Genomic DNA, 15,876 nt, shown 5'->3' on the forward strand with positions numbered 1-15,876 from the left:
TTTGTTGACGGCTCTTTGCTGACCAAGTAAATTGAGACCCCTCTGACCTTTCATCAACTTCTATGACCTATTAGGTCACAACGTTGGGCAGCTTATCTAAATATACACTGGTATCAGTCACTAGCAAGAGCAAGAATTAACTTTATATGGACAGGAATGAGATTACTGAAACTGGTGGCATTCTGTCCCAAAAACCCATTACAGAAACCACATCAGTAGCTGTTAAGGGTGCTGAAGCCACAGCTGCAAAACCTTGTCGTCTTAAGGCAAGTAAGCCAATAAGAGCAGAGCCTACTCCAGTTTCAAGTACTAAACAGAAAAGACAGAGACCCAGAAACAGGCGTAGGAAGTTTGCAGGGAGACAAGAGGAGCAGGTCCCTTATAATGGGGGACAGTATACCGTAGGGAATTGAGATCCAGACTATGGACCCATAACCAGGCCGGGGGCTTGGATGGAAGATCATCAGATGCCCCCACAGCCCAATAATAATTGGGGAGGCCCTCCTGTCAACACATATTCTCTGCCTCAACAAGAATTTCCTCCCCTAGTACGTCATGTGTAAAACATACATTACCGCTAGGTGGCAGTAAGAGACTTGTTTACAAACGAAAGGCCTAAAGCGTGTAACATGTACGTTTAAAGCATGGGGGCGGAGTGCTTGACAACAGGCAGGTGAGCATTGAAGTTGGACGCCATTAGGACGCTATGGCTCAATGAAACAAAGTGATATCAGGTTTTAATTAGCCCAGTTGTGAACAATGGGGGGGGAAATCAGTCATTGCAGCTTGAATTTAACTCATAGCACAGAAGTTACATACTGCAACATTAATTCAGTCACATTATTATAGTGCATTGACAATTTGGTGCCATTTTAAGTTCAAAATGAATAGACACCTGATAATGAATATAAAAGAATATGATAACTCAGAGCAAAGTACTTATTCAGCTGTTTTCATCCTAGTTTATGGAACAAGTCCATCCCCTCATTAAAGTAGCACATACAGTATCTCAGAGTAACCACATTCAGCTCCATCACCCTTCTCTGTTTCCTCTCTGTCTAACAACACTCTGTAGGGCTTGGGTAACTGGATGCCTCCGAAAACAGGTGCAAGGTCAGGGGTCCCAGCATCCTCTGGCCACAGGAACAGGAAGTGACGTAACAGAGTGACAAGAATGAGGTAGAGCTCCATTCGGGCCAACAACTCCCCCAGACACACTCGTCGACCTTATGTTCAAAGCAGAGCAGAGAGAAGAGCACCAGTTATGCAGCCATATCCGTCTTTGTACTGACACACCAAACCTTGTGTGCCTGGGTGTATGGTATTGTGACAAGTATAACAAATATGTTCAGTGCTCAAGTCTGACAGTTTCACCTGCAGAAAATGCCAGGAAGGCATCAGGCTTCACAAACAGACCATCTTCTCCGAGGAAGTTGCTAGGGTCAAAGGCATTAGGCTGCTTCCCATTGGCTGTTCTCAAAGAGCACAGAGGTCAGGTTGGTGATAACAAGGGTGCTCTTGGTCAGATAGAGAGACATAAAGACAGAAATTAGAAGTTAGGGAGAGAGGGAAAGTGACAGCTGAAAGATCAATCAATCATTCAAGTCAATGCTTATGTGTGTGTGAGTCTACCCCAGAGATGTCATAGCCCATAAGCTCGGTAGGCCTGGTTGTGGCATGAAACACTCCTAGCGGTGCAATGTTGGCCAGACGCTGTATCTCGTGGATCGTAGCTCTCACAAAAGGCATTCTGTGCCTGTCTGCGAATGATACACTCGCCCTCTCCCCCAGGACACTGTCTATCTCTTCCTGACACTGAGCTGGATGGGGAGAGAGAGGACAGAGATTGAATTAAGAAAGAGTATGATGACTGATGATGACTGTGTGTGTGTGTGTGTGTGTGTGTGTGTGTGTGTGTGTGTGTGTGTGTGTGTGTGTGTGTGTGTGAGAGAGAGAGAGAGAGAGAGAGAGAGAGTGTGTGTGTGTGTGTGTGTGTGTGTGTGTGTGTGTGTGTGTGTGTGTATCTGTGTTATGCAAAACAGCGACTCACACTGTATATGTGTGTGTGTGGCCAGGTAGAGTATGGCTGTGAGTATGGTGTTGGAGCTGGTGTCCGTCCCGGCGAAGTGGAGGTCCAGTAACAGCATCACCAACCTCTCCTCATCTAACACACGGCTGTCAGGATCCCTCTGGGAGAGCTTTAAAGGTAGACTAAGGTATCTACAGTAATATCATGTATGAGCTGTCAAGTCAACATTTCACTTAAAGGCCCTACGAGGAGTTTCGGGAAGCGGAAGTGTTTTCCACCCAAAAAGACCACCTCTGTAGTTGAGTAAAGCGCTAAGAGACTGACCTGAAAGTCTAGCAGGGGTAGTGTACAGACCTGGTTTGAAATCTTCACTATTCTCTGTGCTCGATTGTTATTCTCAGGCACAAATGGGCTGTTCCCAAAACCCCCACCTGAACACTCCTGTCAGACTCAAGCAACCGCTAAAGTAAGTGAAAGGATTTCAAATAGTATTTAGATCCAGGCCTGGTAGGTTATTATGCATGTTGTAAGGCATAGTTTGTCAGAGCTGATATACATTCATAGTATCCAGCAGTACATGTCTCAAATAGCACTACGCTGTAGCACAATGTTTGAAATGAGAAGCTTATTCCGTACACATAAATATGTCTGTGTTCAGAGGCCTGTGAAACTCAGTAAATCTCCATATATGTGTGAAATGAGAAGCTTACACATAAATATTTCTGTGTTCAGAGGCCTGTGAAACTCAGTTAATCTCCATTAAGTCTACACTTCATAATTCCATCACTGTACAAATCCTGCTTACAAACAACTGTTCATCAATCAAATCATATTTTTACAATGTCATTTTTGTGAGCGAACAGTAGAGTAAAAATGCTGTGTCATTCCACCTTTATTTTCAGTGACATGTGGTCTGTGGTCGTCCAGCGAAGTCCACCGCCCGCGTGACCAGAGCTTCCCTGACCGCCTGGAGCCCGTGCAGGTTGACCGCAGGCCTCCATCCCAGAGACGGGCTGTACACTTCACCATAGTGTCTGGACAGCTGTGATACCATGTTAGCTCGCTTTGCCTCAGATCTTCTCCAGACCACTACCGCTAAACTAATACAAGCGCACAATCAAAACAAACCGTTACATTAACCGATTGTGTGTAAGACAAGTCTATGATGGCTTTGATAAGAATACAATGTTCATCCTGACTTCACAAACGGTTAACAGTACCTCATCCAGGTCTCTCATTGGATGCCTAATGCTCAGCTGTAGCACGTTTCCAAATAGCGGAAAAGGAGGAGGGCCCGGTGGAAAGTTCTTGGGTCTCCGTGGTGTCAACAGAACCAGGGTGAAGAGAAGAGATCCGACAGAGGAGAAAGACTGTCCCAGCCATGAGCACGCTGTCCTCAGTCTAAAGTGACACACAGTGCAGAAGCATAAAACTGGGATGATGAAGATACCCGGAGGAGGTTTAACTGGGAGTCTGTCTCAGCTCTGCGCCGTTTGGCTCCTAAGCATTCACGTCCCCAAGAAGCCTGGGACTTGTGACTGTCTTGTTTTCATTCCAGCCTTCAGTCCCCTATCCTCCAACCCAGGAGTGCGTTATCCCCTCATTAAGCGCTGGTCTTAGGTCAGTTTCACTGTTTCAAGTCCTATGATCGGGGCTTGGTGTGAGTTAGTGCTGATCCAAAGTCAGTACTTTGGAGCTCAGTAAACACAGTTGAGGCCTTCTGCAACTCTGGGAACTGGCCAGCCAGAGGATCAGCGGCTGCTCAACAGTACTGGCAGGCTTTAAGGGCTGTAAGTGCAGGAAGTATGTGGCCATTCATCAGTGGAGATCAATGGAAGGTGTACTATGAAGGACTCGGAGCATGTTTGGCCTTTCTGCACTGCTGTCAAAATACCATCCAGAGGGAACGACAAACAGAAAGGGAGATACCATAGTCCAGAGACCAATGGTATCTCTGGTATCTACATGTACCAGTAATAACCAGTGCAATACACCCACACAGAACAAAGCAATGAGGCTTGAGCTCGCCATTTATTGTTATGAAGGAAGTTATGGTTACCTGCATATAAAGTCATACAATACAATAAACCTTTTAAGCTTTTGAGAGAACTCCCAATCCATGTCAGCGAGATCTATTGGAATACACACATACAGTATATCTTATTGGCAATTAGATATGTTTAGTAAGTACATTCTCTTCTACAAGATATTCATGTACAATATACAAGTTAAAAAATATAGTTTGTTTGCATTGCGATCAACATTTTTCCTTTTTTGTTCAGGATGTTCAGGTTGACAGTATTCACATTAAAGTGTTTTGGGTTTTAAAGTTATTTGAGTCCTTGAGAAGTGGCGAAACAAAAATCCTTGTTTAGCCAACGCGTACACACAGGCATGTGCATAGGCACGTCTATGCATGTAAATTGGTTACGTGATAGAAACATACAAGAAATTAGAGCAGTTTCATGATCAGAGAAATAAAGCCATAGGAGAAGACCAAGCATCCAGGAGCAGGCAGCTGAAACAGCAGTATTCTCACACACACATCCTCACCCAACTCAATACACAAAACACCACACACATTCCAGACACACACACACACACACTCTACAGTACAATAAACATCACACAACATACAGTAGACCATATCTCCTGACTCAGTCAATGGATGGTCTCTCTACCTATAAGAAGAAATTGAAAAGAACACTTGTTGTAATCCAGCCAGGTAACACCAGAGTCCTATCTGAGAAGCTCAAACACAGAGAATAGAGTGGAGTTGTTCCCCAAGCACTGATGTGAGGTGAGTTTGGCATTCTCCTCCCTAGAAACAGTTGGGAGTAAGGGGGGGGGGCACTCTCTCTGATCCTAAATCAGGGATTAAGGAAAACTCCCCTGGAGGGGACTCTGGGATAATTATTCAACTCTCTGGTTGTTTCTACAAAAAAAAACTGGACTGGGAAAGACCAGAACTTATCCATAAAATGAGTTTCTGAAAAGGCTTTAAACAGTGATCAAATGTGTGGAAATGGAAATAAAGTGTGTATGAAAAATGTTACAGGTAAAATGAAGTGGGTAGATTCTTACTACCTTTATAGAGCACAAATAATCCATATTAAATTAATCTATCAACCAGGGCATAGCAGAAATACCTTTCAGAAATACTGTAGTCGATGATAAGCACTTAGTTCCATAATATTATGGAAAACAGAGTTGTGTGGTTTAGTGTAAAACAACAACAGAAAGATAGCTGCAAAACACATAGAATCAAGAGTGTTGGAGCTGACCCAAAACCCTGTTAGAGCATACACATAGATACATAAGGTGTGTGTGCTTGTGTGTGTGTGTGTGTGATACTGTACGTGTGTGTGAACACAAAGACAAAATATCAAGTCAAGTCCAGCCAACCAACACAAGGCCTGTGGTTTCTATGACAACCACGACAAGGAATACTTAAGTTGCAAGTTCAAAAATGTGTGGTTGCTTCTCAAAAAGTGACTGTGAAAATTAGGTTCATGTGGTGCTTCAAAAGTACACAATAGGCTTTAAAAAGAACAAGAAAGGAAACACAAAAACGTAAGTCTCAATGCGATAAAAAAAAAAAAAGATCAAAGTTTTGGCAGCCGAGCCTAAGTGGCAATGCCTGTTAGGCTGATTGGCATGCACAACAAAGTCTCCCCTGAAACTTGAAATATCTCCTTAGTAACTTTGACACACAAGAGATGAAATTGTGTAATCAATCACCCCACCTCCCCAGAAAATTCCATTCACACCCCTTCTCAGAGGGGCCACAAGGCAAACTGGGAAGCATGGTTCGTGCTGCCATCGTTATACAGGGCTCTCAAGGCTGGGGCCGAAGCAGTTATACTGCTATGCCACCACTGTGTTAAGGACATTTGGGCATGAGCTTGGGAATGGTAAATTCAGGAGGCTAACTATCATTCTATCACACACAGAGCGCGTTCAAAGAATGATTCAATCTGTAATAACACAAAAACAAAGAGAAAAAAAAAACATCCTCATACAGACTGAACAGTTAGTTCATCTACTAGGCAGTTCCTGTGACACAAGGGGAGTCTTGTTTGAGAGGGGGGTTGTCGATTAGAAAACAAGTGAAGATTGAAAAAAAAAGTCTTCACTACAATACCCAGAATTCTTCATTCAGTAACAGAATACAATGTATAACACAGTGAAAACTAGATTCAACATAATTACTGGAAAAAGTCCCTTTTTTTCTCTGCAAATAGGGTCCCCCTTCTTCCCCTCCATGAAAGGCAGAGAGGGAAGCTGCTGATTGGCTGAGAGCTTGGATGTTTTTGGCACAAGCCTCTTTCCTTAACTCTTGAGAAGCTCTCAATAATCTCATTACTTCCCAATAAACAATCTAAGTTTCTTTCCTTTGGTTAATAATAGACATAACGCATGGCAAAAGAAAAAAGGAGATGCGCGAAGATGACAGGAAGTAAGCAGGGCTTTCCCCTCGGAGGCGAGCGTTCGCTGGCTGCAGCCCTCGTCAGGTGGGGCTCACAGAAGTCTAAACCCAAGCTGAGGTTTAGTGGGGGTTTAAGCTTGTTAGGCTTCTCTAAGGCTCTCCTGATGGTCACAGTGGTTTAGATCTAGAGGGCATCTGTTCACTAAGAAATATGGAGAGATGGAGGAGGAGGAGGAGGAGGAGGAGGAGGGTTAAAGCCCCACCACTGGTCTCTGATACCTCCCGTCTTGTTTTTATCGTCGCTATTGTTCCATGTCATCGTCATGATCATGTCTCAGGAGTCAAGGTGCAGCTGGCAAAAAAAAAACTCTGGTTCCTGCGGAAAGGAGAGAAAGAAGAGGAAGAAAAAAAAGAGTATGGTGAAGGAGGAATAGAAAGAGAGAGAGTGTGTTAAGAGTGTTCGATTTATGGTAGAAACCAAAGACTCAAGTACAGAGCTGTGAGGGTTTTGTAATGACAATAACCATGTCTGTTTTTTTGTGTGTGTTCTTGCCTGGGACCGGGACAGCACAGGCATCAAAGTTGAATCTCATCTGTAGCTCTTCTGCTGTTGCATCAGTCCCACGTTTTCATACACTCTGGAGCTGTCCTCCCTCATCCTACACACAAAACCACATATTAGGGCTCGTAAGACTTCTCCACAACCCCTTTTGCTCCAACATGCTGTACATGCGCTGCGCTAGCAGCTGATGACACTCACTCTGTGCAGGTGGGCGTGGGGATGGGGGTGCAGGGGGGGAGGGGGCTCTGGTCCCCCCCGGTCAAGTCAGACAGAGAGTACTTAATGTTGGTGTACTCGCGACCCTTAATCTTGCTCTTCTGTAAGAGACGGAGACACACAAGAGGGGTTAGGGAGACTTCTCTCGTAGGGGGGCGTGGCGCGATGGCGCGCGGAGCGCACGCACGCTAACCCACCTGCTCCTCCTCTATACGTCGCTGCAGTGTTTCTATGTAGTGCTGCACAGCCATGTAAATGAATCTGTACTGAGCTTCGGTCTGAACCATCCCAGACCGCTGGGAACGGACCATCTGGATGGTCTTAGGCACGTCAATGTCACAGTCCACACCTGCAGAACACACACACAAGCATTTATTAACCATTTATATCTAAGTTTTACTACCTAAATTCTACTTCTGTCGGCAGCTTCAGAGTTAGCAATGTTAGCCGAGTAGCTCATGTGCACTTACCTTTTTCTCTAATGACGTCAATGAGGATGTCGATCACTATAAACGTTCCTGTTCGTCCGATCCCAGCACTGGAGGAGACAGGGGAGAATACTGAAGTGAGAAATAGCTTTGTTTTTTCATCTACAGACATTGAAGTGTGTGTGTGTGTGTGTGCGCGTGTGTGTGTTAGGGCTGGGTATCAAGTCGAATTTCAAGAATCGATTCGATTCCGATTCACAAGGTTCAGAATCGATTATCACGATTCAATTCGATTCAATATTGATTCGGTTAGTGTTACTAAAAACTTTTTTTTTTTTTTTGCTGTAACCTTAATTACATGACTGCCAAGTTATGCAACACATCGATACTAGGGCTGGGTATCAATACTGATTTCCAAAAATGAATGAATGAATGAATCATTGAATGAATTAATGAACTATTCATTCCTTCATTAATTCATTCATTAATTAAATAAAATATCGATTTTGGGATTCATGAATGGATTCTGAATCATTTGATTCAGAATCGATATTTTAAACCCAGCCCTAGTGTGTGTGTGTGTGTGTGTGTGTGTGTGTGTGTGTGTGTGTGTGTGTGTGTGTACCTGCAGTGCACCACTATAGGCCCAGCCTCCGGTATGCTCTCCTGTTTCAGGTTGACCTCCTCTAGGAAGTCCAGTACTCCACCCGGGTCGGTGGGTACGCCGTGGTCCGGCCAGGCCCGGAAATGGTATTGCCACACCGTACGCTCCGTATTCCCCTGGAACATGGATTACATTGCATTACAGTCAGTACAGTTTGATCCAAAGCGACAATAATTGCATCGTAGGATGTCGGTGTACTACTACTCACCAGGACTCACAAGTGCATCTCTTCTCTAAACAAGTGACTAAGAGCGTGATCTAGCGCTGAAGGCAAATTGCAGGAATAGCAAACTAATATAGGCAGAAGTAAGAAGTAGACAGAAGTAGAACGCACGCCTCACGCTCTCTGTGCTGGTTGGTTACTTTTAGACTCAAGGACCGACACGGATATCTCACCTGTCCGACCTTGGACAGTTTGAGTTCTCGTAGGATGTAGTCGTGAGCGGCGGTCTCTTTGACGTTGCGGACGCGCATGGCCCCGTATTCCTTCAGCGCCGACATGTCCGGCCAGTACTTCACACACTTACTCTGTAGGGAACACAACGACGCCTGCGCTCAAGAACAGAGCACGAAATATGCATTCCACGGGAGTAATGTGTAACTCTCTGCTACCCCCGTGTCTCTCAAAAATTCCTGAAAAGCTAAAATAAGTTCGACTGAAAGCTCAGAGTTTTTTTCAGAGAAACATGGCCGCCGTCGCTCACCTTCCCCCGTTCCACCTCTTTGGTGGTCATGACGATGACCCTGGAGTTCTCCTGGAACACCATCCTCCAGAAGTCACTGATGGTGTTCTGTAGACAGCCCTGCGTTGCGATGTAGCTCTTCTTCTGCTTGGCGCTGTTGCACTTCGACTCCAGTTCCGGCTGCGCGCACGCACGTACGCACATACACATGCGCGCGCACACACACACAGACACAGACACACACACACACACACACACACAGAAACGGCTCCAAAGTTACATACCTGCATGCTCATTGAATATGAATGAAAAACAGAAATAATACACAACAAGAAACACTGTAAACAGTGGACAGGAAAGTTTAAAAAAAAGTATTGAGTAGCGTTCGACAAGTACAATTCTGTTATGAGGTATAGTATGAGGTTTTATTGTTGTTCATATTCTTGCACTCAAACACAAGCACCTGTCTGGGTAACATTTTTGTTGTGTGGGAGTGGGACATTAGATTATTATTATTATTAATAATAATATTAATAATAATAATTTGAGGTAAGAAATGTTTGTTTATAAATAGATTATAAAAAATATAGCAAGTGACTATGGAAGACTAAGATACTGTGTGTGTATGTGTGTGTGTGTGTGTGCGTGTCCTGAGGATGAAGTGAGTTTACCATGATGTCAGTTACTACCATGATGATATTGGCGTTGATATAGTCGGACCCCGGCTCGTTTGTGTCTCCATCGTTCAGCACGACGCGCGTGTGGTCGACTAGAGGAGACAGACAGAGACAGAATATCATTCATCTGTGCTCAAAGCCTGATAAAGGATGGTGATAACAGAAGTGAGGATGTAGCAGAAAACAAATAAAGAGGTGGGTCTCACAGGGCAAGATGTTCTTATATCGGTTCTTGTTCTTGTTCTCTGCTCTCTGGCCCTCCTTACGGCTGTACAGCAGCTTGCATTCCTGCTGCTGCAGTGTCTGGGCACAGCACGCAAGAGAGTTGTGTTACGACACACCGAACACGGACGTCAGAGCACATTCTGACTATTTAACCGGTAGACGTGACAGAACATGAGCAGCGAGACACAAGCAAAATGTTCCTTACCTCAAACTCCTCCCAGAAGCCCTGTTTGACCTTGTCTGTAGCCTCCGCCAGTTTGCTCAGCTCCCTCACTCGACTCTCGATCTCTGCGGCGTTGATTCGAGTAGTGTTGAGGGGCTGCGAGAGAGAGAGAGAGGGAGAGGTGACTAGGGCTGGGTATCGATTCGAATTTCAAGAATCGATTCGATTCCGATTCACAAGGTTCAGAATTGATTATCACGATTCAATTCGATTTGATTCGATATTGATTCAGTTAGTGTTACTAAAACCTGTTTTTTTTTTTTTGCTGTGACCTTAATTACTTGACTGCCAAGTTATGCAACACTTCAATACTACGGCTGGGTATCGATACTGATTTCCAAAAATGAATGAATGAATCATTGAATTAATTAATGAACTATTCATTCCTTAATTTATTCATTAAATAAAAGATCGATTTTGGGATTCATGAATCGATTCTGAATCATTTTATTCAGAATCGATTTGTTTAAGGTGACATCTTCTGAACTATGACAATTAGGGAGAAGACAGACTGTCCGACTGTACGAATACAGTGAGTTGTCAAAACCTGGTTTTATAGAGTGGCCAACTGTCTGCACTGGTCTGTGACAGTGATGTGTTTTGTTGGTTAAAGGATCTGAACTTCCTTACTGTGGACACCAGACTGCAGATGTACCTGTTTGAGCTGCAGCACTGTGCCCAGGGTCTCCACCATGGGGTTCTTCTTATAGTGCTCCACCAGGTCAGTGAGAGAGTCAAACTTCTCCCCTCCCCCCACGTCGTACTTCAGATCATGCTAAGAAAAGAGAATAACAACAAAATCAGCTAACAGCAACCCAGGAGAGAGGTGGACCCATCCAACCCTCACTTTTTGGAAAAGGAATTCCTTAACTGCTCATCTAACTTCCGCAGTTTGACGTATTTCCGGTGGGACGTAACGTTTAGAGCAGTGGTTCTTAACCTGGGTTCGATCGAACCCCAGGGGTTCGGTGAGTCAGTCTCAGGGGTTCGGCGGAGGTCAAGACACACACCCGACTCATATGATTCGTGATGACACGCCCCGCTTGGCCATCATTGGCTGCAGGTGATCACGCTACATCGCTTGACCTATCTGTGCTGCAGGGAATTTGGTGCGCTCAGTAGTCGACTTGTGACTGTCGTGATGGTACGTCGTGTGATTGTGAAAGGAACAGACTTTGTTTGCGAAAATGACATGAGAGTGGCACTTGCCATGGTGAAGCTGCGCATTTGTGAACTGGTCTCTGAAAGGCAACAGCAGAAGTCACACTGATTTGCAGTAAATATTCATTATTATGTTTTTGTGTGAAAATCATGTTTTGATGGTTTTGTTCTTTGAACACAGTGATGTTGATGCACGGTTCATTTTGTGCACCAGTAAAATATATACCTATGTTTTGAATTTGAAAAAATCATATTTTATTTTTCCAATTAAGAAGGGTTCGGTGAATGCGCATATGAAACTGGTGGGGTTCAGTACCTCCAACAAGGTTAAGAACCACTGGTTTAGAGGAATTTGACTGAATGATTACAACAAAACTGAAATTATTAGGCATATATTGTTAAATAGGTACACACTATGACCAAGCATGTGATCCAAAATTGAAAAAAAGTTAAAAAAATGTACTTCATTATGTTTTAAGCACCTATTGTATTTTTAGTTTGCTACTCTTCACTTTGCTTTCAGCTCTAGATTATGCTCTTAGTCACTTGTTTCAGAAAGGAGATGCATTTGTGAGTTCTGGCAAGTAGTAGTACGCTGACTTTTCCTACGTTAAATGCAATTATTGTAAGTCGCTTTGGATAAAAGCGCCAGCTAAATGACTGTAATGTAAATTCAGTCAACACCGTTGCCAATTAAAAACTGTTCAAGAACCCTGAGGTGAGCCGTGTTGAAGTAGGCGGCGGAGTTGGAGGGAAGTGGAAGGAGAGAGGAGGGCACCTGGCAGCGGATCATGACGTGTGTGACTTTGGGTTTGTTGTCGCTGCTGTCTGTCTTGTCGTCCCCAGTGCGGACGGAGAGAACAAAGTCTCCTGGGTGGCTCTGACTCTCTCTCACCAGGAAACTGCCGTTCTTCCCTTTCTCTGTCAGCAACTTCTCCGCCTCCCGCCCAGACAAATGGCCATGGAACCACCTACGGAAGAGAGGGATACGCGTTTACACAATACAGCTTCTCTTCCAAGGGTACAAACAGCTCCGTTGCAGCCTAAAAGCTTAATTTGGACAAGACGCCCACGTAAGCCCCATAGTCCACAGACCTTTGAAGATTTGCGTTTGTAATGTCAGCACGGCTACAATCACTTCAGTGGAGTAATATGGTTTTAGACGCATTGGAGAATTAAGAGAGCTTTAAAGGCAAATCCGCGGACTAAAGATTCAGTATTCTAGAAGCCGGGAGGCCATCATCAGCACTCACCTCTCTGAGGTGGGGTCTGCACAGTTGAGAGGGTACTTCAGTTCGATGACATCTCCGTTCTTCTCCTTCAGTTGCCCATGGTGCTCCATGTAGTACTGCACCAGCTCTGCCAACGTGGCAAACTTCTCCCCTCCATACAGGTCATAGTAGTCCCCTGTGTTCTGGATTTTAATGTGGGTGACTGCCCCATTCCGCCTGGAGGGGAAATAAATGAACATTACAATATAACCACTGATGCAATTACAGTAAGAGGTACTGTAAGCTGGTAGTCTACAGCAGTACTACTCACCGGACAGACAATGTAAAGTCTCCAGGGTTACTCTTGCTAGGTCTGGCCAGGAAGCTCCCATCTACACCACGGGTCAAGAGCAGATTCTCAGCCTCCACACCCGTGATGTTTGGGTGGAACCACCTTATGTCAAAAGCAGAAGTCAGCAACAGTACAATAATGAAAAGGCCAAAAACATTCTGATAGTGACAAATGAGTTGTGTACAAGCCATACCTTTATATTTTGACTGGGGAGGGCAAATAATAATAATCAAGATTTTAATTTCACCTTGACTCGGTCCTGTCTGGGTGTAGTTAGCTAGCGTTAACGAAAGCAACATCGTTGCTCATTCAAACAAAATCATTGCAGCTAACGTTGTCTGGCTAACTACAGCTCTGGATAGCTAGCATTGAAAACGTCACCTTGTGTAGCCCTAACAGGATACACCTTCTGCAAAAACATCGATACCAGAATAACAAAGAACAAAGCTTAACGTCAGCTATATTATTCCTCTTGCTTGCTAGACTTGTCTGCATTTGGTCTCATTTTCACGGATGCTAACTGCTAACTGACTTGGCTAGCTAGATGGCTAGTAAGCTAGTAGGTCGAAGAAATAGCTAACGTAGTTTGAAAACATGGCTGTCAAACGAATACTTAAAATGGGTAATAAAAGTATCTGATGCGCCAGATAGACTGGATAAAACTATGAAATATCCATGATAGTGTGTTGGTTTACAATCGAGCTGCTAAGCACCAGACATCATGTTTTCCATGGTCAGCCCTCCTTACCTCCGAGATGTCATTTTTTCAGCCCTCGTAGCTTCCTCGCACTGACTTCCCAAAACCAGCCGTTGGTCTTTCAAACTATAACTGTACTATTCTTCCACAGTTAACACAAGGCACAAATGCCTCATAAAATGGGGGACCCGCTCAAAACGGGTACAAAAATACGGGCATTTGTTGGGATTTTCAACAGCAACAAAAAGTCCCTAGGCCCCAGCCCCGGAGACTTCAGTGCAAGTCGATTGTTGGACGTCAGCAAACATGCGACAAAACATAAATGCACTGCTGCGCATGCGCCTCGCCAGGGTTTCAAACTACATCCATGGCTTCAAAGCAGAGTGGTTCTGATTAGATTTTATTTTATTTGCTCAGTTCAGCATCGAAAAAGGGGTTCATAGACAAAATAGTCACTCCACACTGCACTACACAATGATCATAAAGTGATACACCCATCCATGTTTAATGTTGTATTTACTGTACACTTTTTATGTCTGTCTTGTGTAGCCTACAAACTACAAACACATCACAGACACAACAAACATACAACAAACGAATAGAAAATAACAGAAAAATCATTCGGACTTCTTGCACATTAAAAGCAATGGGGGTACAGAATAACACACCTGTCTGAGACGAAATTCATTATGCTCAGGCTTGTAGTTCAAAAGTTATCTGGTCAGATTTGAGCAATCGGATAAGGTTAAATCTTAATGGATTTTATTTATACCATACTTTAACATACAATCGAATCTCAAGGTTCTTATCTTGAATTTGGGTAGTTCAAAAACGGAGATACAGATTATCCTGAGGTAGCCTATATTAGATCCACGTAATCAGATTCTTTATTTGATCAGGATTAAATGTACAAATTGAGTATTTCAAAGGTAGCCTATTGGGATAGTTTTAATACCAGAAATAAGGATTAACTTGATCCCAGGTGATTTCATGGTGGACTGCAAAGGTGAATAGCCTAATCTTTTGTATCAAAATAAAACAAAATAAAAAATCATTTTTTTTATTATTACATTTTCAGTTTTATCATCAAACCAGACTGACTGTGAAACTAATATAAAATTCAAATAAAAAATGTGCACATTTCTAGATATATAGCCTATATATTTGTGCACCTTTTGTACTTTAGTACCTTTTGCACACCCTGTATATGGTATATTGTGTATATGCTGTCTCTATATTGTGCCTTTCTGTGCCTTAATGTGTAACCGAGTGAATCGGGAGTCCTCGAAAACCCTCGTGGAGAGAGTGCAGTCCTCCGAGGTAGAGGTAGCGAGTAGTTGATGCAACTCTCTCCCCTAGTATAAAAGGATGTGTTATGACCCTGCCAATAGTATAGTTGTTAGCACATCCAACTTGCAAGCGCAAGGTTGCAGGTTCGCGTCCCGTCCTGGACAATCGCTTAACATGGTTCAAACGAAACACAATGCAGACAAGAGTACTAGAGTACTAGTCTCAACGCAGACAAGAGTACTAGAGTACTACTTTACAATTGCACCCCAGTAGAGACCCCCCCCCAGGGAGCTGAGTCAGACAGACTTGCCTCAGCCCTGCTGTCTAGACTCAGCCGAAGGAGACGAGTGCTGGGATGAGGCCATTAACTCCATCGACTTCTCAGACTCCAGTCGCAAGGCATGGAGCATCCTTAACAACCCACTGGTAGGTCTAGACACTCCCCCCGTCACTGCCCCATCTCTGCAAACAAAATTGCATCACAATTTGTGAAAAGTGGGACATACAAGGGCAAAGACTGCGACTCGTCACATCTCATGGCAAAAGTGTCTGACCTCTGGAAGGCCACAACTCCTAGCAGTGGTAACATCTCCGGTAAATTCATACAGGAGGAGTTTGCTGCTGCCCTCCAGCATGTAAAGCTATGGAAAGCTCCAGGGCCTGACTCTATCTGCCCGGAGCTTATACTCCATACCGCGCCTGCCTTGAAGTCCTGGTTAAGAGCGTTCCTCTCTTCCTGCTTGCACCAACTCAAGATCCCCAAAATCTGGAGAAGAGCCCTAGTTGTCGCGATCCCTAAGCCGAACAAGCCTGAAGGGGACCCGAAGAGTTGCTGCCCCATCTCTCTGTTATGTATCCCCTTCAAGATCCTCGAGCATCTCATACACCCACGTCGAACCAATCATCGACCCACTGCTCCCACAGGAGCAGGCCGGGTTCCGACGTGGGAGATCGACCGTAGATCAAGTCCCTTTGATGACGCAAGACATCGAGGACAACTTTTCAGCTAAAAAGAAGGCCAGAGACGTT

General features: G+C 44.2%; 2 protein-coding genes across 2 annotated transcripts; both read right to left on the minus strand.

The window, feature by feature from the left end:
- Nucleotides 1-1,033: 1,033 nt before the first annotated feature.
- LOC311322912 (cytochrome P450 2K1-like) lies at nt 1,034-3,083 on the minus strand (the record flags this gene model as incomplete). Its single annotated transcript, XM_084455030.1, is given in 7 exon segments — nt 1,034-1,065; nt 1,068-1,226; nt 1,375-1,459; nt 1,461-1,517; nt 1,633-1,820; nt 2,051-2,164; nt 2,936-3,083. Coding segments are annotated over 7 exon segments (783 nt in total).
- Nucleotides 3,084-7,007: 3,924 nt separating this feature from the next.
- On the minus strand, nt 7,008-13,808 carry ptpn11a (protein tyrosine phosphatase non-receptor type 11a). The gene is made up of 15 exons (XM_084460594.1): nt 13,609-13,808; nt 12,840-12,962; nt 12,551-12,745; nt 12,076-12,268; nt 10,792-10,911; nt 10,119-10,232; nt 9,895-9,991; nt 9,683-9,780; nt 9,033-9,191; nt 8,725-8,856; nt 8,290-8,444; nt 7,707-7,774; nt 7,434-7,585; nt 7,219-7,337; nt 7,008-7,117 (listed from the first exon to the last, which is right to left on the minus strand). Exons 1-15 carry the CDS (start codon nt 13,620-13,622, stop codon nt 7,048-7,050), a joined length of 1,809 nt encoding a protein of 602 aa, XP_084316720.1. The 5' UTR covers nt 13,623-13,808; the 3' UTR covers nt 7,008-7,047.
- Nucleotides 13,809-15,876: the final 2,068 nt, after the last annotated feature.

This window comes from Borostomias antarcticus, assembly GCF_949987555.1.
Source record: "Borostomias antarcticus genome assembly, chromosome: 2".
NCBI classification, from domain to species: domain Eukaryota; kingdom Metazoa; phylum Chordata; class Actinopteri; order Stomiiformes; family Stomiidae; genus Borostomias; species Borostomias antarcticus.